Below are 18,861 nucleotides of genomic sequence, written 5' to 3' on the forward strand. Positions count from 1 at the left end.
ATTTTCTATAAATAATTTTTTCTAATGTAAATAATTTTCTTTCTAAATGATACGAGTAACTTTTTCTTATCTCCTTCTCTCCATCTCTCTCCTTTTCTCTCCACCTCCTCTCATCTCTTCCTTCTCTCTCTCTCTCTCTTTTCCCTTTTTCTCCCTCTCCCTTCTCTTTGTCTTCCTCTCTTTCTCCCCTTCTCTCCCATATCTCTCCCCTCCACTCTCTCTCATCCTCTCTTCATTCTCTCTCTCTCTCTCTCTCTCTCTCTCTCTCTCCCCTATTTTTCTCTCTCCCCATCCTCTCTCTCTTCCTCTCTTCCTTTTCTCTCTCTCTTCCCCTCCTATCTATCTATCTATCTATCTCTCTCTCTTTCTCTCTCTCTCTCTCTCTCTCTCTCTCTCCCATTCCCCTCTTTTTCACCCTTCCATTTCTTTCTCTCTATCCTTCTCTCCCTCTCTCTCTCCATGCTCTCTCTCCCCTCCCCTCTTTCGCTATCCCCTCTTCTCCCTCTCTCCTTCCCTCTCCCCTCCTCTCTCTCCCTCTCTCTTTCTGTATCTCTCTCATTCTCTCTTCCTCTCTCTCTCCTTATTTTCTTTCTCCCCTTTTTCTCTCTCTCTTTTTCTCTCTCTCTTTCACTTCTTCACTCTTGTCATCTCTCCCCTTTTTCTCTCTCTCCTCCTCTATCTCCTTTTTATCTCTCTCTTCTCTCTCCTCTCTCTCTCGCTTTGGAGAAAAGAGAGAGAAGAGAGATAGAGAGTGAGAAAAGGCTGAGAGAGAAAGAGAAAAGAGAGAGTAGGAGAAGAAAGAGGAGAAGGAGAGAGAAGGAAGAGAGGAAGAGAAGGAGAGAGAGGGAAGGGGAGAGAGAGAAAGAAGAAAAGAAAAGAGCGAGAGCAAGAAAGAAAGAAAGAAAGAAAAAAGAGAGGAGCGAGAGAGAAAGAGAAAGAGAGAAAAGAAAAAACAAGAGAGAGAGATAGAAAGAAAAGGGAGGGGAAAGAGAGGAAGGAAAGGGGAGAGAGAGAAAGAGAGAAAAGGGAAATGAAAGGAGAAAGGAAAGAGATAGGAGAGAGAGAAAGAGAGGAGAGAGAGGAGGAGGATGAGGAGATACAGGAAGAGAAAGAGGGAAAGGGAGAGATGAGTAGGGAGAGGAAAGGGATGAGAGAGAAAAAGAGAGAGAAGGGAGAGGGAGAAAGAGGGTAATGAGAGAGAAAGAGACAAAGGGGAGAGTAGGAGAGAGAGACAGAGAGAGAAAGAGAAAGAGAAGAAGAGAGGGGGAAGAGCAAAGGAGAGAGAGAAAGAGGAAAATGGGAGAGAGAGAGAGAGAGAGGGAAAGAAGGATAGAGAGACAAGGGAGTAAGAAAGAAAGGGGATGTGGAGAGAGAGAGAGAGAGAGAGAGAGAGAGAGAGAGAGAATGTGAGGGGAGAGAGAGAAAAAATAGGGAGAAGGGAAAAGACTGAAAGAGATAGATAAGGGAGAGAGATGAAGAGAGAAAGAGTAGCAGGGGAGAGAGAGAGAGAGAGAGAGAGAGAGAGAGAAGGGGGAGAAAGAGAAAAAGAGAGAGAGAGGGAAATGAGAGAGAGATAGAGAGGGAAAAGAGTGAGAGAGAGAGAGAGAGAAGGGGAGAGAGAGAGAGAGAGAGAGAAGAGAGAGGGGAAGCAAGGGGGAGAGAGAGGGAGAAGGGAGAGAAAGAGGGAAAAAAGAAGAAAGAGAAAGGAGAGAGAAAAAAAGGGAGAATTTAATTTGGTTTTGGTTTTGGTTAATCGGTTAAAAATCATTTTTTTTTAATTTGGTTTTGGTTAACGAATTTTAAAAAATATGAATATAATTTTTAAAATTATTTTATTAAACTGGTTAACCAAAATGTGGTTATAATTTTTTAACCGGTTAACCACATTTTGGTTTTTTTATGAACACCCTGGACCTTGGACTAGTGTGGATATGGATAGAGGGAAAATCGTTGCTCATGGTTTGGCAAAAGTGGGTGGAACTATATGCTGCTTAGTTTTAGATGTTAGTAGTTTTTTAAGCAATTAAACGTATATGCTTAAAATTTTGTTATAACGTAATTAAATCTTCTTTAAAACTAATTATAGTATTTGATGCAATGTTAAATTTAGCTGATGCCAAGCCGTTTCAAATTCAAAGCATTATTTGCAACTCCTTCAATTACGACTCTTACTCTCCATCATCGATTCCCAACCGTCTCCAATTTTCTCAGCCATGCAACAATAACGCCATGAAACAAGAGGGGGAAAAAAGGTGACAAAACAAAAACAAAAAACAACAACAAAACAATAACACTAACAAAATCAAAGCAATAAAAACACAGATACACACACAAGAGAGTTGGAATTGAAAGAACATACAGAACAAGCAAACATTGAAACACAAAAGAAGAAAAACCCAAAAGAAAAACACACTATCCACCATTCTCCTCTTGCCTGGTTTGGCCTCTCCAACCCAGGTAGCTAGATCTATAGTTTTCTAAGCCTCTATGTATGAGTGACTTACTTAGGTAGCCCCTTGATAAACACTTAAACTACTCCCACTTCATTTTTTTCCTTGGCGTACAGGACAAAAAAAAAATAACCCAAATACCTCATGCCACGTTAGTTTTCCAGAATTCCTGTACGCCTCTCTCTCTCTCTCTCTCTCTCTCTCTCTCTCTCTCTCTCTCTCTCTCTCTCTCTCTCTCTCTCTCTCTCTCTCTCTCTCTCTCTTCCTTCTTCGATCATGAATAATATCCCCAGAACCACTAAGCTATTCCCATTCTTGTGCCTTGTTTGTATAACGGTATTGTTGAACGCAATTCATGGTTCATCACAACCAAACAAGGCAGAGTCACTGATCTTGGGATGCGGTTTGGAAGAAGGCGGTGGCAAAGATGCAGACGGAAGACAATGGGAACCAGACAACAAGTACGTATCAGGGGACAAATCGGTCATTTCAAAAGCTTCCTTCCAAGACCCTTCGCTTCTCTCCGTGGTTCCTTACATGACAGCAAGAATCTTCCCATCAGAAGCCACCTACAAATTCTCCGTTCAACCGGACAAGCGTTACTGGCTCAGGCTCCATTTCTACCCCGCTCTTTACTCTAATTTCGACCCTTCCAATTCATATTTCTCCGTAACCGCCAACGGCGTTGTTCTTTTAACAAATTTCAGTGCATCAATCACGTGTCAGGCTCTCAGTCAGGCCTACATTGACAGAGAGTATTCCTTGGCACCTCTCAATTCTGACTCCCTCACCCTCACCTTCAAGCCATCGGAGAATCACGACGGCGCTTTCGCCTTCGTCAACGGAATTCAACTAATCCAGATGCCCGACTTGTTTGATACAGCTGCCATGGTAGGCTTTGCTGAACAATCTGTCGATTTAAAAGCTATGCATTCTCAGACCATGTTTAGATTAAACGTCGGCGGGCAATTCATATCGGCAACACAAGATTCCGGTCTAAGCCGGATGTGGTACGACGACACACCATATCTCTTCGGTGCGGCAACCGGCGTCACGACCCAAGCTGCCAAAGATGTCATGATCAATTACCAATCCATGCCGCAATATGTAGCTCCTCCTAGTGTTTACTCTACGTCAAGATCCATGGGGGAGGATAAGGATGTCAACCTTCACTACAATCTCACATGGGTTTTTAGCGTGGATCCTAATTCCATGTACCTTGTTAGGTTGCATTTTTGTGATTACTACTATTCCAAAGTGAATGAGCTCGTCTTCCAGATCTTTCTCAACAACCAAACGGTTACAAATGTGTTTGATGTGATTGCGGTGTCAGGTGGAAAAGGGGTTCCAACTTATAAAGACTTCGTGGTGTATACCCAAGGAAATGAAGGCTTTAGCAATAACCTTTGGCTTGCACTTCACCCTTCGGTTGAGCAAAAGCCTTCGTATTACGATGCATTGCTTAACGGGGTTGAGATTTTCAAGGTCAATGACACAGACTTGTCCGGTCCTAATCCTCTGCCTTCGGCAATGCTGGAAGAGCACGAGGAAAAGGAAAGGAGCTTTGCAGAAGACGACGACAGCATTTCCGCTACCATTAAGAAGCACATCGTCATAGGTGGAGCTGCAGGGGGTGCTGGTTTCGCCGTGGTCGCTGCAATTCTCATAGTTGCTCATAAGAACAAAAAGAAGGCGCCAGCATCTTACTCCAACACTTCAAGTTGGTTGCCCGTTTATGCGAACACGCACACCAATGGGACCAAATCCACGGTGTCAGGGAAGAGTAACGGCAGCGGTAGCAACCACTTGTCAGCCATGACTCAGGGACTCTGCCGGTACTTCTCGTTACAAGAGATGAAGCAGGCAACGAAAAATTTCGACGAGTCGAATGTTATTGGCGTTGGAGGGTTTGGCAAAGTTTACAAGGGCGTCATCGACAATGGGTTCAAAGTAGCAATCAAGAGATCAAACCCGCAATCAGAACAAGGAGTGAATGAATTTCAAACAGAGATAGAAATGCTTTCCAAGTTAAGGCACAAGCATTTGGTTTCGTTAATCGGATTCTGTGAGGAAGGTGATGAGATGTGCCTTGTTTATGACTACATGGCTCTTGGCACCTTAAGGGAACATCTTTACAAGGGAAACAAACCATTGGAGACTCTAACATGGAAGCAAAGGTTGGAAATATGCATTGGAGCCGCAAGAGGGCTTCATTACCTTCACACTGGGGCCAAATACACAATCATCCATAGAGATGTGAAAACAACTAACATCCTTCTTGATGAGAATTGGGTTGCCAAGGTCTCGGATTTCGGTTTGTCAAAAACCGGTCCAAACATGAATCAAGGCCATGTTACCACCGTGGTGAAGGGTAGTTTTGGATATTTGGATCCAGAATACTTTAGGAGGCAACAGTTGACTGAAAAGTCTGACGTGTACTCGTTCGGGGTGGTTCTGTTCGAGGTGTTGTGTGCTCGGCCCGCATTGAATCCAAACCTTCCAAAAGATCAAGTTAGCCTTTCGGATTGGGCTCTTCAGTGCAAGAGAAAAGGAACATTGGAGAACATCATTGATCCTTGTCTGAAAGGGAAGATCAACCCGGAGAGCTTGAACAAGTTCGCCGATACTGCCGAGAAGTGTTTGTCCGATTGTGGACTCGATCGTCCCTCCATGAATGACTTGTTGTGGAACCTTGAATTTGCTCTCAACTTGCAAGAGAATCCTGATGCTTCACATGATGAAATTCATCAGTTTGAAGAAGTGAACTTGAATGACAATAATGACATGGCGGCACACTCTACGTAAACTTGAGCCTTAGAAATGACTAGTTTAATATTCTTGGTGGCAAATGTATTTTTCAATCCGCAAGTCAGACACTAATTCGTCTTAAATCAGTTTTATTTAAAAGTTTGTCATATAGAGAAAAGACGAAGTTTGCATTGTAACTTTTTATTTCCTTCTCATTTCTATTAATCATCACTTCTAATATTAATATTAAAAGTAAAAAATGTGAAAATTGTATATTATATTGTATATAGTTATACCATTTCTCTTTTACAAATGTCTCGAAAAAAAAATATAAAAAAATAAAATAAAGATAGCTTCTGTTCATACCTTGGGTCGAGCTATCCGACCTGGGATGATTGGAGATAAAGCGACCAACCTCCTCTGGTCAGACAATCCGACCTCTTTTCAAAAAGTTCGACCAAATCGACAGGAAAGCCCAATAAAGGGCCCAAACAGAGGAACACGACCCAAATCCTAAAGGCAGCCCAAGCCTATAGAGATAAAGGCGGTTCCATTGAAGATACGCTGACCTCAACTCAAAGATAAAGATAAGATAAGATAACTAACTTATCTTATCCAAAAGGTCACATCTCACCATTATAAATACACTGGAACATCCAGGTATAACTCATACTCTAATTCTACTCAATACCTGCTTGATACCCTTGCTAACTTAAGCATCGGAGTCCCTTGCAGGTACCCCCCACCCTTCGGGGACGAAGGATCAGCACCACCACCAAGTCCAACAAGTCGGACGCACCAGCTCCGGCCGCTGTACACCTGCCGGACACGTCGGCTCCGACCAACACAGAAGGTCTCATCCGAGACCGACCTACAGTTTCAGGTGACTCTCGGAACATTGGCGCCGTTGCCGGGGAATCTGGAAGTCATCCCATTGACATGGCAGACGACCATGACAACGACCACGGTTCAGGTCTGGAAGATAGAACGCCGCATAAAAACGCGGACACAATACTCAAAGATACTCCAGAAACCAATGGAGACAAAAATTCATCAAATCCAGGAATAATAGAAGCACTTCAAAATCGATTGGAGCAACTCGAGAAAGAAGCCCAACATCAACGTGAAAAGGAAGAAGATCTACGCCGGGAGATAAGGCGGCACAGAGAACTAGAAGATAAGCTTGTAAAACTTGAAGCCGATCTTAAAACTAAAGCTACTCGATCATCCGCAGAAGATAGCTCTCAGAAAGATCAAGACCCATTCACCAGAGAAATTATGAAGACCAAAATTCCAAAAGATTTCAAGCTTCCGGATATGACTCTATATGACGGCACCTCGGACCCCAACCATCATCTCAGCAACTTCAGAAGTAGAATGTACCTCACAGATGCCTCAGATGTAGTCCGCTGCAAAGCCTTTCCAACAACTCTCACCAAGATAGCCATTAAATGGTTTGACAACCTACCTCCAAAATCCATCTCGAGTTTCGACGATCTGGCCAAGAAGTTCCTGGCCCGATTCTCCATACAAAAAGACAAAGCCAAACATGCACCTAGCCTCCTAGGGATCAAACAAGGAGATCGGGAGAGCCTTCGCAACTACATGGAAAGATTCAACAAAACATGCATGGACATACAAAGTCTACCAACAGAGGCTTCCATTATGAGCCTTATAAATGGCCTACGAGAAGGACCATTTAGCTAATCTATATCAAAGAGATATCCTACATCCTTAGACGAAGTACAAGAACGGGCACAAAAATACATCAACATGGAGGAAAACTCTCGACTTGTCGAAGCCTCAAAGTTCGGCTCTACCTACCGAGATAAAGAATCTAAGAAAAAAGAAGATCGCTCCGGAGAGAAAATAAAAAAATATCATAACTATACTCCTCTTAGGGTATCCTTGGTAGATGTTTACAAAGAAGTCTGCCATACAGAGAAAATCCCTCCAGCTCGGCCACTTAAAGGCAAAAGAGGAGGAGGAAATCGGAATGAATACTGTGAGTATCACCGACTTCGAGGGCATTCCACCAACGAATGCTTCGACTTGAAAAACGTCATAGAAAAGCTAGTAAGAGAAGGAAAGCTAGATCGATTTTTTACCAATCAGGATGACGAACCAAGAAAAAGAAGAAGGGATGAGGATGTTGGACGATCTGAACGATCACCTCGCACACCGGAAAGACATGTTCATGTAATACACGGCGGATTTGTCGGAGGAGGAATCTCCAAATCATCCCGAAAGCGACATCTCAAAGAAGTATACCACGTCGAAGGAAAAAAGGAAGTCCCAGACATCCCAGCATTCACGTTTACCAAGGAAGACGCATCCGGAATCATCTCGGGACACGACGACCCCATGGTCATTACGATCATACTGGCAAACGCCAACCTTCACCGTACATTAATTGACCAGGGAAGCTCTGCAGACATCTTATTCAAAACTGCCTTCGACAAACTCAGTCTAGACGAAAAAGAGCTAAGTACATACCCGAACAGCCTGTTCGGACTAGGAGATGCCCCAGTTCAACCGTTGGGATACGTATCGCTGCATACAACCTACGGAAAGGGGAACCAGTCCCGAACACTCAAGATAGATTACATCGTGGTCGACGTAAGCTCAGCCTACAATGCCTTAATAGGTCGGACAACGTTAAATCAACTCAGCGCAATAGTTTCAACCCCACATCTATGTATGAAATTTTCAACTACGGAAGGGATAGCTATGATAAAGGCAGATCAAAAAATGGCACGTCGCTGTTACAACGAAAGCCTAAACCTCCGAGGTGAAGGAGGAGAGTTCCACACAATCGAGCTCGGTGGAGTTCAGAGGCGAGAAGAATTCCGACCACAACCCGAAGGAGAAGTAGAAAGAATCCAGATCGGAGACACCTCGGATAAAACAACTAATATTGGCACGATCCTGAAAGGAGACGTAAAGGAATCGCTAATACGGTTCCTACGAGATAATGTTTATCTCTTCGCATGGAAAGCTGCCGACATGCCAGGTATTGATCCCGAACTAATGAGCCACAAATTGGCAGTCTATCCGGGATCTCGGCCGGTACAATAAAGACGAAGAAAACTTGGACCAGAACGAGCTCAGGCTGTAGAAGAACAAGTACAAGCGCTACTAGAGGCCGGGTTCATAAGGGAAGTCAAATATCCACTATGGCTAGCAAACGTCGTCTTAGTAAAAAAGTCAAATGGGAAGTGGCGAATGTGCACCGACTACACCGACCTCAACAAAGCCTGCCCAAAAGATCCCTACCCACTCCCAAGCATCGACGCTCTAGTGGACGCTTCATCAGGATATAAGTATCTCTCCTTCATGGACGCATATTCAGGGTACAACCAAATCCCCATGTATCCACCAGATCAAGAAAAAACCTCGTTCCTAACACCAAAAGCAAACTACTGTTACATCGTGATGCCTTTTGGTCTCAAGAACGCAGGAGCTACTTATCAAAGGCTAATGAATAAAGTTTTCTCAGATCACATCGGAAAAATCATGGAAGTTTATGTAGACGGTATGTTGATAAAAACACAAAGCGAAGATACATTGTTATCCGACCTGACTCAAGTGTTTTCTACTATCAGGAAACACAACATGTGGCTCAATCCTGTAAAATGCACCTTCGCAGTAGAAGCCGGCAAATTCTTGGGCTTCATGCTCACACAAAGGGGGATTGAAGCAAATCCAGACAAGTGTCGAGCCATACTCAACATGAAGAGCCCAACCTGTATCAAAGAGGTACAACAACTCAACGGGAGGTTAGCCGCTCTATCTCGATTCTTAGCAGGAGCTGCGATAAGATCTCTTCCCTTCTATGCTACCTTAAGAAAAGGAAAACAGTTCGAATGGACGACAGAATGTGAGCAAGCCTTCCTAGACTTCAAGGAGTTCTTAGGACGGCCACCTATCCTATCTCGGCCACGAGAAGGAAAACCGCTCATATTATATCTCGCAGTAAGGAGCCGGGCAATAGCCTCAGCACTAGTCAGAGAAGACAAACATGGGCAAAAACCCGTCTACTTCATTAGCAAAGCACTACAGGGATCCGAGCTGAACTACCAGAAAATAGAAAAGTTTGCCTACGCTCTGATCCTCACATCCCGGCGGCTTCGCCCATATTTCCAAGCGCATACCATTAAAGTTCGAACTAACCAACCCATAAAAGGAATATTACAGAAAATAGATCTAGTAGGAAGAATCCTACAATGGGCAATCGAGTTGTCCGAATTCGACCTCCAATACGAGGCGCGTACAACAATCAAATCGCAACACCTGGCCGACTTCATCGCAAAATTTACAGACGTCCCGGAAATCCCCATAGAATGGAACATATACGTAGACGGATCCTCGAATAAAACAGGAAGTGGTATGGGTGTGATAGTTGAGAACAACCAAGGAACTCAACTGGAGCTCTCCCTTAAATTCGGATTCCCGGCCTCAAACAACCAGGCAGAATACGAAGCACTATTAGGTGGTCTGAAGCTGGCTAGGGAGGTTGGAGCTCGGAAGCTCAACATCTACAGTGACTCACAAGTCATCACCTCACAAATAACAGGAAACTACCAAGCCAAAGATCCAACCATGAAAAAATATTTGGATAAAACCAAAGAACAGCTCGGACAACTCGGGGAATATAGGATCCACCACATACCTCGTGAGCAAAATGCCCGAGCTGACGCCCTTTTAAAATTAGCCAGCACCAAACCAGGGGGCAACAACAGAAGCCTCATCCAGGAGGTATTACATAACCCGTCAATAGCGGAAGAAGAAAGAATCCTAGCCATAATAGGTCAGGATCAAGGATGGATGACCTCCATAATAAACTACCTCAAAACAGAAGAACTCCCTACAGATGAAAAGGAGGCAAAGAGGCTGAAAAGGGAGGCACAATACTACACTATCAGAAACAACACGCTGTACAAAAGAGGGATATCAACACCTTTACTAAAATACGTACCAACTTCCAACACAAAGGAAGTCTTGGAGGAAGTACACAGTGGCATTTGTGGAAATCATCTCGGAGCGCAAGCTCTCACCAAAAAGGTACTCCGGGAGGGATTCTATTGGCCAACTCTACAAAAGGAGGCTACAGAATTTGTAAGGACATGTCCACCATGCCAGAAGCATGCCAACTTTCACATTGCCCCACCAGAAAAGCTCATCAGCGTGACCTCACCCTGGCCATTTGCAAAATGGGGACTCGACCTACTCGGACCTTTCCCACAGGGATCGGGACAAGTAAAATTCCTCATAGTAAGAGTAGACTATTTCACAAAATGGATCGAGGCAGAACCCCTGGCCAACACTACTGATGAGCGGATAATTTGTACGCTTTTTGGCATTGTTTTTAGTATGTTTCTAGTAGGATTTAGTTAGTTTTTAGTATATTTTTATTAGTTTTTAGTTAAAATTCACTTTTCTAGACTTTACTATGAGTTTGTGTGTTTTTCTGTGATTTCAGGTATTTTCTGGCTAAAATTGAGGGACCTGAGCAAAAATCTGATTCAGAGACTGAAAAAGGACTGCAGATGCTATTGGATTCTGACCTCCCTGCACTCAAAGTGGATTTTCTGGAGCTACAGAAGCCCAATTGGCGCGCCCTCAACGGCGTTGGAAAGTAGACATCCTGGGCTTTCCAGCAATATATGATAGTCCATACTTTGCCCAAGATTTGATGGCCCAAACCGGCGTTCAAAGTAACCTTCAGAATTTCCAGCGTTAAACGCCGGAACTGGCACCAAAGTGGGAGTTAAACGCCCAAACTGGCACAAAAGCTGGCGTTTAACTCCAAGAGAAGTCTCTACACGAAAATGCTTCATTGCTCAGCCCAAGCACACACCAAGTGGGCCCGGAAGTGGATTTTTATGTCTTTTACTCATCTTTGTAATTCTTAAGCTACTAGTTCCCTATAAATAGGACCTTTTACTATTGTATTTTTCATCTGGGGACATCTAGTTCTTAGATCAGATCTTGGTTCTTCTGGTTCCCTCTTTGGGACCGAAGCCAATGATCACTCTTGTTCTTATGTATTTTCAACGGTGGAGTTTCTACACACCATAGATTAAGGTGTGGAGCTCTGCTGTACCTCGAGTATTAATGCAATTACTATTGTTCTTCTATTCAATTCAGCTTGTTCTTGTTCCAAGATATCACTTGTTCTTCAACTTGATGAATGTGATGAACCGTGACACTCATCATCATTCTCACCTATGAACATGTGCTTGACAACCACCTTCGTTCTACCTTAGATTGGGTGAATATCTCTTGGGTTCTTTAACCGGAATCTTCGTGGTATAAGCTAGAATTGATGGCGGCATTCAAGAGAATCCGGAAGGTCTAAACCTTGTCTGTGGTATTCTGAGTAGGATTCAATGATTGAATGACTGTGATGTGCTTCAAACTCGCGATTGTGGGGCGTTAGTGACAGACGCAAAAGAATCACTGGATTCTATTCCGACATGATTGAGAACCGACAGCTGGATAGCCGTGTCGTGACAGGGTGCGTTGAACATTTCTACTGAGAGGATGGGAGGTAGCCACTGACAACGGTGAAACCCTTGCATACAGCTTGCCATGGAAAGGAGTAAGAAGGATTGGATGAAGACAGTAGGAAAGCAGAGAGACGGAAGGGACAAAGCATCTCCATTCGCTTATCTGAAGTTCTCACCAATGAAATTGCATAAGTATCTCTATCTTTATCTTTATGCTTTATTCATCATCTACACCCATTTGAGTCTGCCTGACTAAGATTTACAAGGTGACCATAGCTTGCTTCATACCAACAATCTCTGTGGGATCGACCCTTACTCGCGTAAGGTTTATTACTTGGACGACCCAGTACACTTGTTGGTTAGTTGTGCGAAGTTGTGATAAAGAGTTGAGATTGCAATTGTGCGTACCATGTTGATGGCGCCATTGATGATCACAATTTTGTGCACCAAGTTTTTGGCGCCGTTGTCGGGGATTGTTGAGTTTGGACAACTGACGGTTCATCTTGTTGCTTAGATTAGGTATTTTTTTTTCAGAGTTCTTAAGAATGAATTCTAGTGTTTCAAGGTGATGTTCTTATCATCACCAAAGTTGATTGATTCTCATCAATTTAGCTCTTGAATGCAATGTCCTGCTGAAGCTTGGCTATCCATGTCTAAATCCTTTAAACTAAAGCTTTAGACTAACATTGCATGATTCCTGGAATTCTCATTAAGAATTTTGATACCTTTATTTTCTTTTCCACTTAATTTTCGAAAAATCCAAAAAAATTACAAAATCATAAAAACCAAAAATATTTTTATGTTTCTTGTTTGAGTCCAGTGTCTCATTTTAAGTTTGGTGTCTTGCATGCATTGTTTATTTGATCTTGGTTCTATTTTCAAGTCAATAATACAGGGAACTGAAGATTCAGTACATGCAGCAGAGGAATTATATAGAAAAAGCTGGGCGTTCAAAACGCCCAGTGAAGAAGGCAGACTGGCGTTTAAACGCCAGCCAGGGTGCCTGGCTGGGCGTTTAACGCCCAAAAGGATAGTGCATTGGGCGTTAAACGCCAAAATGTGCACCATTCTGGGCGTTTAACGCCAGGATGGCACAAGAGGGAAGATTTTGTTTTCAAATCAAATTTTTTTTAAGTTTTTCAAAATCAAATCTTTTTCAAATCATATCTTTTCAATCAAATATTTTTCAAATCAATTTCTTTCCTTTTTCAAAGATACTTGCTAACAATTAATGATTTGATTGAACATTTCAAGTATGTTGCCTTTTCTGTTGAGAAAGGTTTAATGTTTGAATCATATCTTTTCTTGTTAGGCAAGTCATTAATTTTTAAAATCAAATTTTTTTAAATTGTTTTTCAAATCATATCTTTTCAATCATATCTTTTTAAAACCATAACTTTTCAATCATATCTTTTTAATCACATCTTTTTCAAAATAGTTTTCAATCATATCTTTTTAATTTCTCATTTTAAAATCTTTTTCAAAAATCACTTGATTTCTTTTCCACTCTTAGTTTTCGAAAATCAATTAGTATTTTTCAAAATGTTTTTAAAATGTTTTTAATTAATTTTCGAAAATTCTTCCCCTCTTCTCACATCCTTCTATTTATGGAGTACCACTCCTCCTCAATGCACAATTCGAACTCTATCTCACTAAGTTCGAATTTTTCTACCTCTTCCTTCTATTTTTCTATTTCTCTGACACCTCAAGGAATCTCTATACTGTGACATAGAGGATTCCATACTTTCTTGTTCTCTTCTCTTTCATATAAGCAGGAGCAAAGACAAAAGCATTCTTGTTGAGGCTGACCCTGAACCTGAAAGGACCTTGAAGCGAAAGCTAAGAGAAGCTAAGGCACAACTCTCTGTAGAGGACCTAACAGAAATATTCAGAGAAGAAGAACCCATGGCACCCGAAAACAACAACAATACCAACAATGCAAGGAAGGTGCTGGGTGACTTTACTGCACCTACTCCCGACTTCTATGGGAGAAGCATCTCTATCCCTGCCATTGGAGCAAACAACTTTGAGCTTAAGCCTCAATTAGTTTCTCTAATGCAACAGAATTGCAAGTTCCAGGGACTTCCATTGGAAGATCCTCATCAGTTTTTAGCTGAATTCTTGCAAATCTGTGACACTGTCAAAACCAATGGGGTTGACCCTGAGGTCTACAGACTAATGCTATTCCCTTTTGCTGTAAGAGACAGAGCTAGGATTTGGTTGGACTCACAACCTAAAGAAAGCCTGAACTCTTGGGAAAAGCTAGTCAATGCCTTCTTGGCAAAGTTCTTTCCACCTCAAAAATTGAGTAAGCTTAGAGTGGAAGTCCAAACCTTCAGACAGAAGGAAGGTGAATCCCTCTATGAAGCTTGGGAAAGATACAAACAATTGATCAGAAAGTGTCCTTCTGACATGCTTTCTGAATGGAGCATCATAGGTATTTTCTATGATGGTCTGTCTGAACTATCCAAGATGTCTTTGGATAGCTCTGCTGGAGGATCTCTTCATCTGAAGAAGACGCCTACAGAAGCTCAAGAACTAATTGAAATGGTTGCAAATAACCAATTCATGTACACTTCTGAAAGGAATCCTGTGAATAATGGGACTAATCAGAAGAAAGAAGTTCTTGAGATTGATACTCTGAATGCCATATTGGCTCAGAACAAAATATTGACTCAACAAGTCAATTTGATTTCTCAAAGTCTGTCTGGAATGCAAAATGCACCAAGCAGTACTAAGGATGCTTCATCTGAAGAAGAAGCTTATGATCCTGAGAACCCTTCAATAGAAGAGGTAAATTACATGGGAGAACCCTATGGAAACACCTATAATTCTTCATGGAGAAATTATCCAAATCTCTCATGGAAGGATCAACAGAGACCTCAACAAGGTTTCAATAACAATAATGGTGGAAGAAACAGGTTTAGCAATGGCAATCCTTTTCCATCATCTTCTCAACAACAGACAGAGAGTTCTAAGCAGAGCCACTCTGACTTAGCAACCATGGTCTCTGATCTGATCAAAACCACTCAAAGTTTCATGACTGAAACAAGGTCCTCCATTAGAAATTTGGAGGCACAAGTGGGACAGCTGAGCAAGAAAATTAATGAACTCCCTCCTAGTACTCTTCCAAGCAATACAGAAGAAAATCCAAAAGGAGAGTGCAAGGCCATCAACATGGCCGAATTTGGAGAGGAAGAAGAGGCAGTGAACGCCACTGAGGAAGACTTCAATGGACGTCCATTGGCCTCCAATGAGTTCCCTAATGAGGAACCATGGAAATCTGAGGCTCAAAATGAGACCATAGAGATTCCATTGGACTTACTTCTGCTTTTCATGAGCTCTGATGAGTATTCTTCCTCTGAAGAGGATGAGTATGTCACTGAAGAGCAAGTTGCTAAATACCTTGGAGAAATCATGAAGCTAAATGACAAGTTATTTGGTAATGAGACTTGGGAGGATGAACGTCCTTTGCTCACCAAAGAAATGGATGACTTGTCTAGGCAGAAATTACCTCAAAAGAGACAAGATCCTGGGAAATTCTCAATACCTTGCGCCATAGGCACCATGACCTTCAAGAAGGCTCTGTGTGACTTAGGGTCAAGTGTAAACCTCATGCCTCTCTTTGTAATGAAGAAGCTAGGGATCTTTGAGGTACAAGCTGCAAGAATCTCACTAGAGATGGCAGACAATTCAAGAAAACAAGCTTATGGACTTGTAGAGGGTGTTTTGGTAAATATTGAAGACCATTACATCCCTGCTGATTTCATAGTCCTAGAGACTGGGAAGTGCATGGATGAATCTATCATCCTTGGCAGACCCTTCCTAGCCACAGCAAAGGCTGTGATTGGTATGAACAGAGGAGAATTGATCATTCAAGTGAATGAAGAATCCTTTGTGTTCAAGGCTCAAGGATATCCCTCTGTCACCATGGAGAAGAAGCATGAAGAGTTTCTCTCAAAACAGAGTCAAACAGAGCCCCCACAGTCAAACTCTAAGTTTGGTGTTGGGAGGCCACAACCAAATTCTAAGTTTGGTGTTGAACCCCCACATTCAAACTCTAAGTTTGGTGTTGGGAGGTCCCAACATTGCTCTGAGCATTTGTAAGGCTCCATGAGAGCCCACTGTCAAGCTACTGACATTAAAGAAGCGCTTGTTGAGAGGCAACCCAATGTTATATTTTATCTATTTTCCTTTGTTATTTTATTTTTTTTGTAGGTTGGTGATCATGAGAAGTCACAAAATCAATTGAAAAAGCAAAAACAGAATGAAAAACAGAAAGAAAAAATAGCACACCCTAGAGGAAGATCCTGCTGGCGTTTAAACGCCAGTAAGGGTAGCAGTTGGGCGTTTAACGCCCAGTCTGGTACCATTCTGGGCGTTTAACGCCAGAAAGGGGCACCAGACTGGCGTTAAACGCCAGAAAAGGGCAAGAAGCTGGTGTTAAACGCCAGAAATGGGCACCAGCCCGGCGTTTAACACCAGAATTGGCACAGAATGCATTTTTGCACGCCACTTGGTGCAGGGATGACTTTTCCTTGACACCTCAGGATCTGTGGACCCCACAGGATCCCCACCTACCCCACCACCCTCTCTCTTCTTCTTCACCCATTCACCAGTTACCTCTACCACTCTTCTCCAAAAAACCCCTCACCTATCAAATCCCACTATTCTCTTCACCACTCACATCCATCCTTCATAAAACCCCACCTACCTCACTATTCAAATTCAAACCACTTTCCCTCCCAAACCCACCCTTACATGACCGAACCCTACCCCTATATAAACCCATCTTCACTCCCTCATTTTCACACACCCTAAAACACCACTTCTTCCCCTTTGGCCGAACCATAAGCCATCTCCATCTCCTCTATTTCTTCTTCTTCTACTCTCTTCTTTCTTCTTTTGCTCGAGGACGAGCAAACCTTTTAAGTTTGGTGTGGTAAAAGCATTGCTTTTTGTTTTTCCATAACCATTTATGGCATCCAAGGCCGGAGAAACCTCTAGAAAGAGGAAAGGGAAGGCAAAAGCTTCCACCTCCGAGTCATGAGAGATGGAGAGATTCATCTCAAGGGTGCATCAAGACCACTTCTATGAAGTTGTGGTCATGAAGAAGGTGATCCCTGAGGTCCCTTTCAAACTCAAAAAGGGTCAACCTTGATCAAAGGTTGGACCAAGTCCTCATAGACATTTGTGAAGAGGGCGCTCAATGGAAGAGAGATTCAAGAGGGAAGCCAGTTCAACTGACAAGGCATGACCACAAGCCCATCACTAAGAAAAGGATGGAGCAAACAAGAGACCCCTCTCTTCATGAAATCCCTGAGATACCTCAAGGGATGCACCTTCCTCCACAAAACTATTGGGAGCAAATCAACACTTCCCTAGGAGAACTGAGTTCCAACATGGGACAACTAAGGGTGGAGCACCAAGAACACTCCATTCTCCTCCATGAAATTAGAGAAGATCAAAGAATCATGAGAGAGGAGCAGCAAAGGCAAGGAAGAGACATTGAGGAGCTCAAGCACTCCATAAGATCTTCAAGACAAGAACAAGCCGCCATCACTAAGGTGGACCCGTTCTTTAATCTCCTTGTTCTTTATTTTCCTGTTTTTCGAAAAATCATGCTTATGTTTATCCATGTTTGTGTCTTATGATCATTAGTGTCTTAGTGTCTATGCCTTAAAGTTATAAATGTCCTATGAATCCTCACCTTTCTTAAAATGAAAAATGTTCTTAATTGAAAAAGAGAAGAATTGCATGAATTTCAGATTTTATAACAGATTAATTATATTGATGTGGTGGCAATACTTTTGTTCTTTGAATGTATGCGTGAACAGTGCATATGTCTTTTGAATTTGTGGTTCATGAATGTTAAAGTTGTTGGCTCTTGAAAGAATGATGAAAAAGGAGACATGTTACTGAGGATCTGAAAAATCATAAAAATGATTCTTGAAGCAAGAAAAAGCAGTGAATACAAAAAAAAAACGAAAAAAAAAGAAAGAAAAAGAAAGAAATAAAGTTGTGATCCAAGGCAAAAAGAGTGTGCTTAAGAACCCTGGACACCTCTAATTGGGGACTCTAGCAAAGCTGAGTCACAATCTGAAAAGGTTCACCCAATTATGTGTCTGTGGCATGTATGTATCCGGTGGTAATACTGGAAGACAGAGTGCTTTGGGCCACGGCCAAGACTCATAAAGTAGCTGTGTTCAAGAATCATTCTGAGTTCCTAAAGAAGCCAATCATTTTGAATTTCAAAGGATAAAGTGAGATGCCAAAACTGTTCAGAGGCAAAAAGCTAAAAGCCCCGCTCATCTAATTAATACTGATCTTCATAGATGTTTTTGGAGTTCATTGCATATTCTCTTCTTTTTATCTTATTCGATTTTCAGTTGCTTGGGGACAAGCAACAACTTAAGTTTGGTGTTGTGATGAGCGGATAATTTGTACACTTTTTGGCATTGTTTTTAGTATGTTTCTAGTAGGATTTAGTTAGTTTTTAGTATATTTTTATTAGTTTTTAGTTAAAATTCACTTTTCTGGACTTTACTATGAGTTTGTGTGTTTTTCTGTGATTTCAGGTATTTTCTGGCTAAAATTGAGGGACCTGAGCAAAAATCTGATTCAGAGACTGAAAAAGGACTGCAGATGCTGTTGGATTCTGACCTCCCTGCACTCGAAGTGGATTTTCTGGAGCTATAGAAGCCCAATCGGCGCGCTCTCAACGGCGTTGGAAAGTAGACATCCTGGGCTTTCCAGCAATATATGATAGTCCATACTTTGCCCAAGATTTGATGGCCCAAACCGGCGTTCAAAGTCACCATCAGAATTCCCAGCGTTAAACGCCGGAACTGGCACCAAAGTGGGAGTTAAACGCCCAAACTGGCACAAAAGCTGGCGTTTAACTTCAAGAGAAGTCTCTACACAAAAATGCTTCATTGCTCAGCCCAAGCACACACCAAGTGGGCCCGGAAGTGGATTTTTATGTCTTTTACTCATCTTTGTAATTCTTAAGCTACTAGTTCCCTATAAATAGGACCTTTTACTATTGTATTTTTCATCTGGGGACATCTAGTTCTTAGATCAGATCTTGGTTCTTCTGGTTCCCTCTTTGGGACCGAAGCCAATGACCACTCTTGTTCTTATGTATTTTC

At 42.2% G+C, this 18,861-nt stretch overlaps 1 protein-coding gene and 1 non-coding gene across 2 annotated transcripts in view; one reads left to right on the forward strand and one right to left on the reverse strand.

The window, feature by feature from the left end:
• The window catches only part of LOC130949684 (receptor-like protein kinase ANXUR1), an 18,080-nt gene extending 12,825 nt beyond the window's left edge, over positions 1-5,255 (forward strand). Inside the window, exon 3 of the mRNA XM_057878337.1 lies at positions 2,770-5,255. Coding sequence (XP_057734320.1) covers positions 2,770-5,255 — 2,486 coding nt within the window. The remainder of the gene's footprint in view (positions 1-2,769) is intronic.
• Positions 5,256-14,020: 8,765 nt separating this feature from the next.
• Positions 14,021-14,128, reverse strand: LOC130952694 (small nucleolar RNA R71). The gene has a single exon (XR_009074872.1). It is a non-coding gene; the product is annotated as a small nucleolar RNA R71 (small nucleolar RNA).
• Positions 14,129-18,861: the final 4,733 nt, after the last annotated feature.

This window comes from Arachis stenosperma, chromosome 9, assembly GCF_014773155.1.
Source record: "Arachis stenosperma cultivar V10309 chromosome 9, arast.V10309.gnm1.PFL2, whole genome shotgun sequence".
In the NCBI taxonomy this organism is placed as follows: Eukaryota; Viridiplantae; Streptophyta; class Magnoliopsida; order Fabales; family Fabaceae; genus Arachis; species Arachis stenosperma.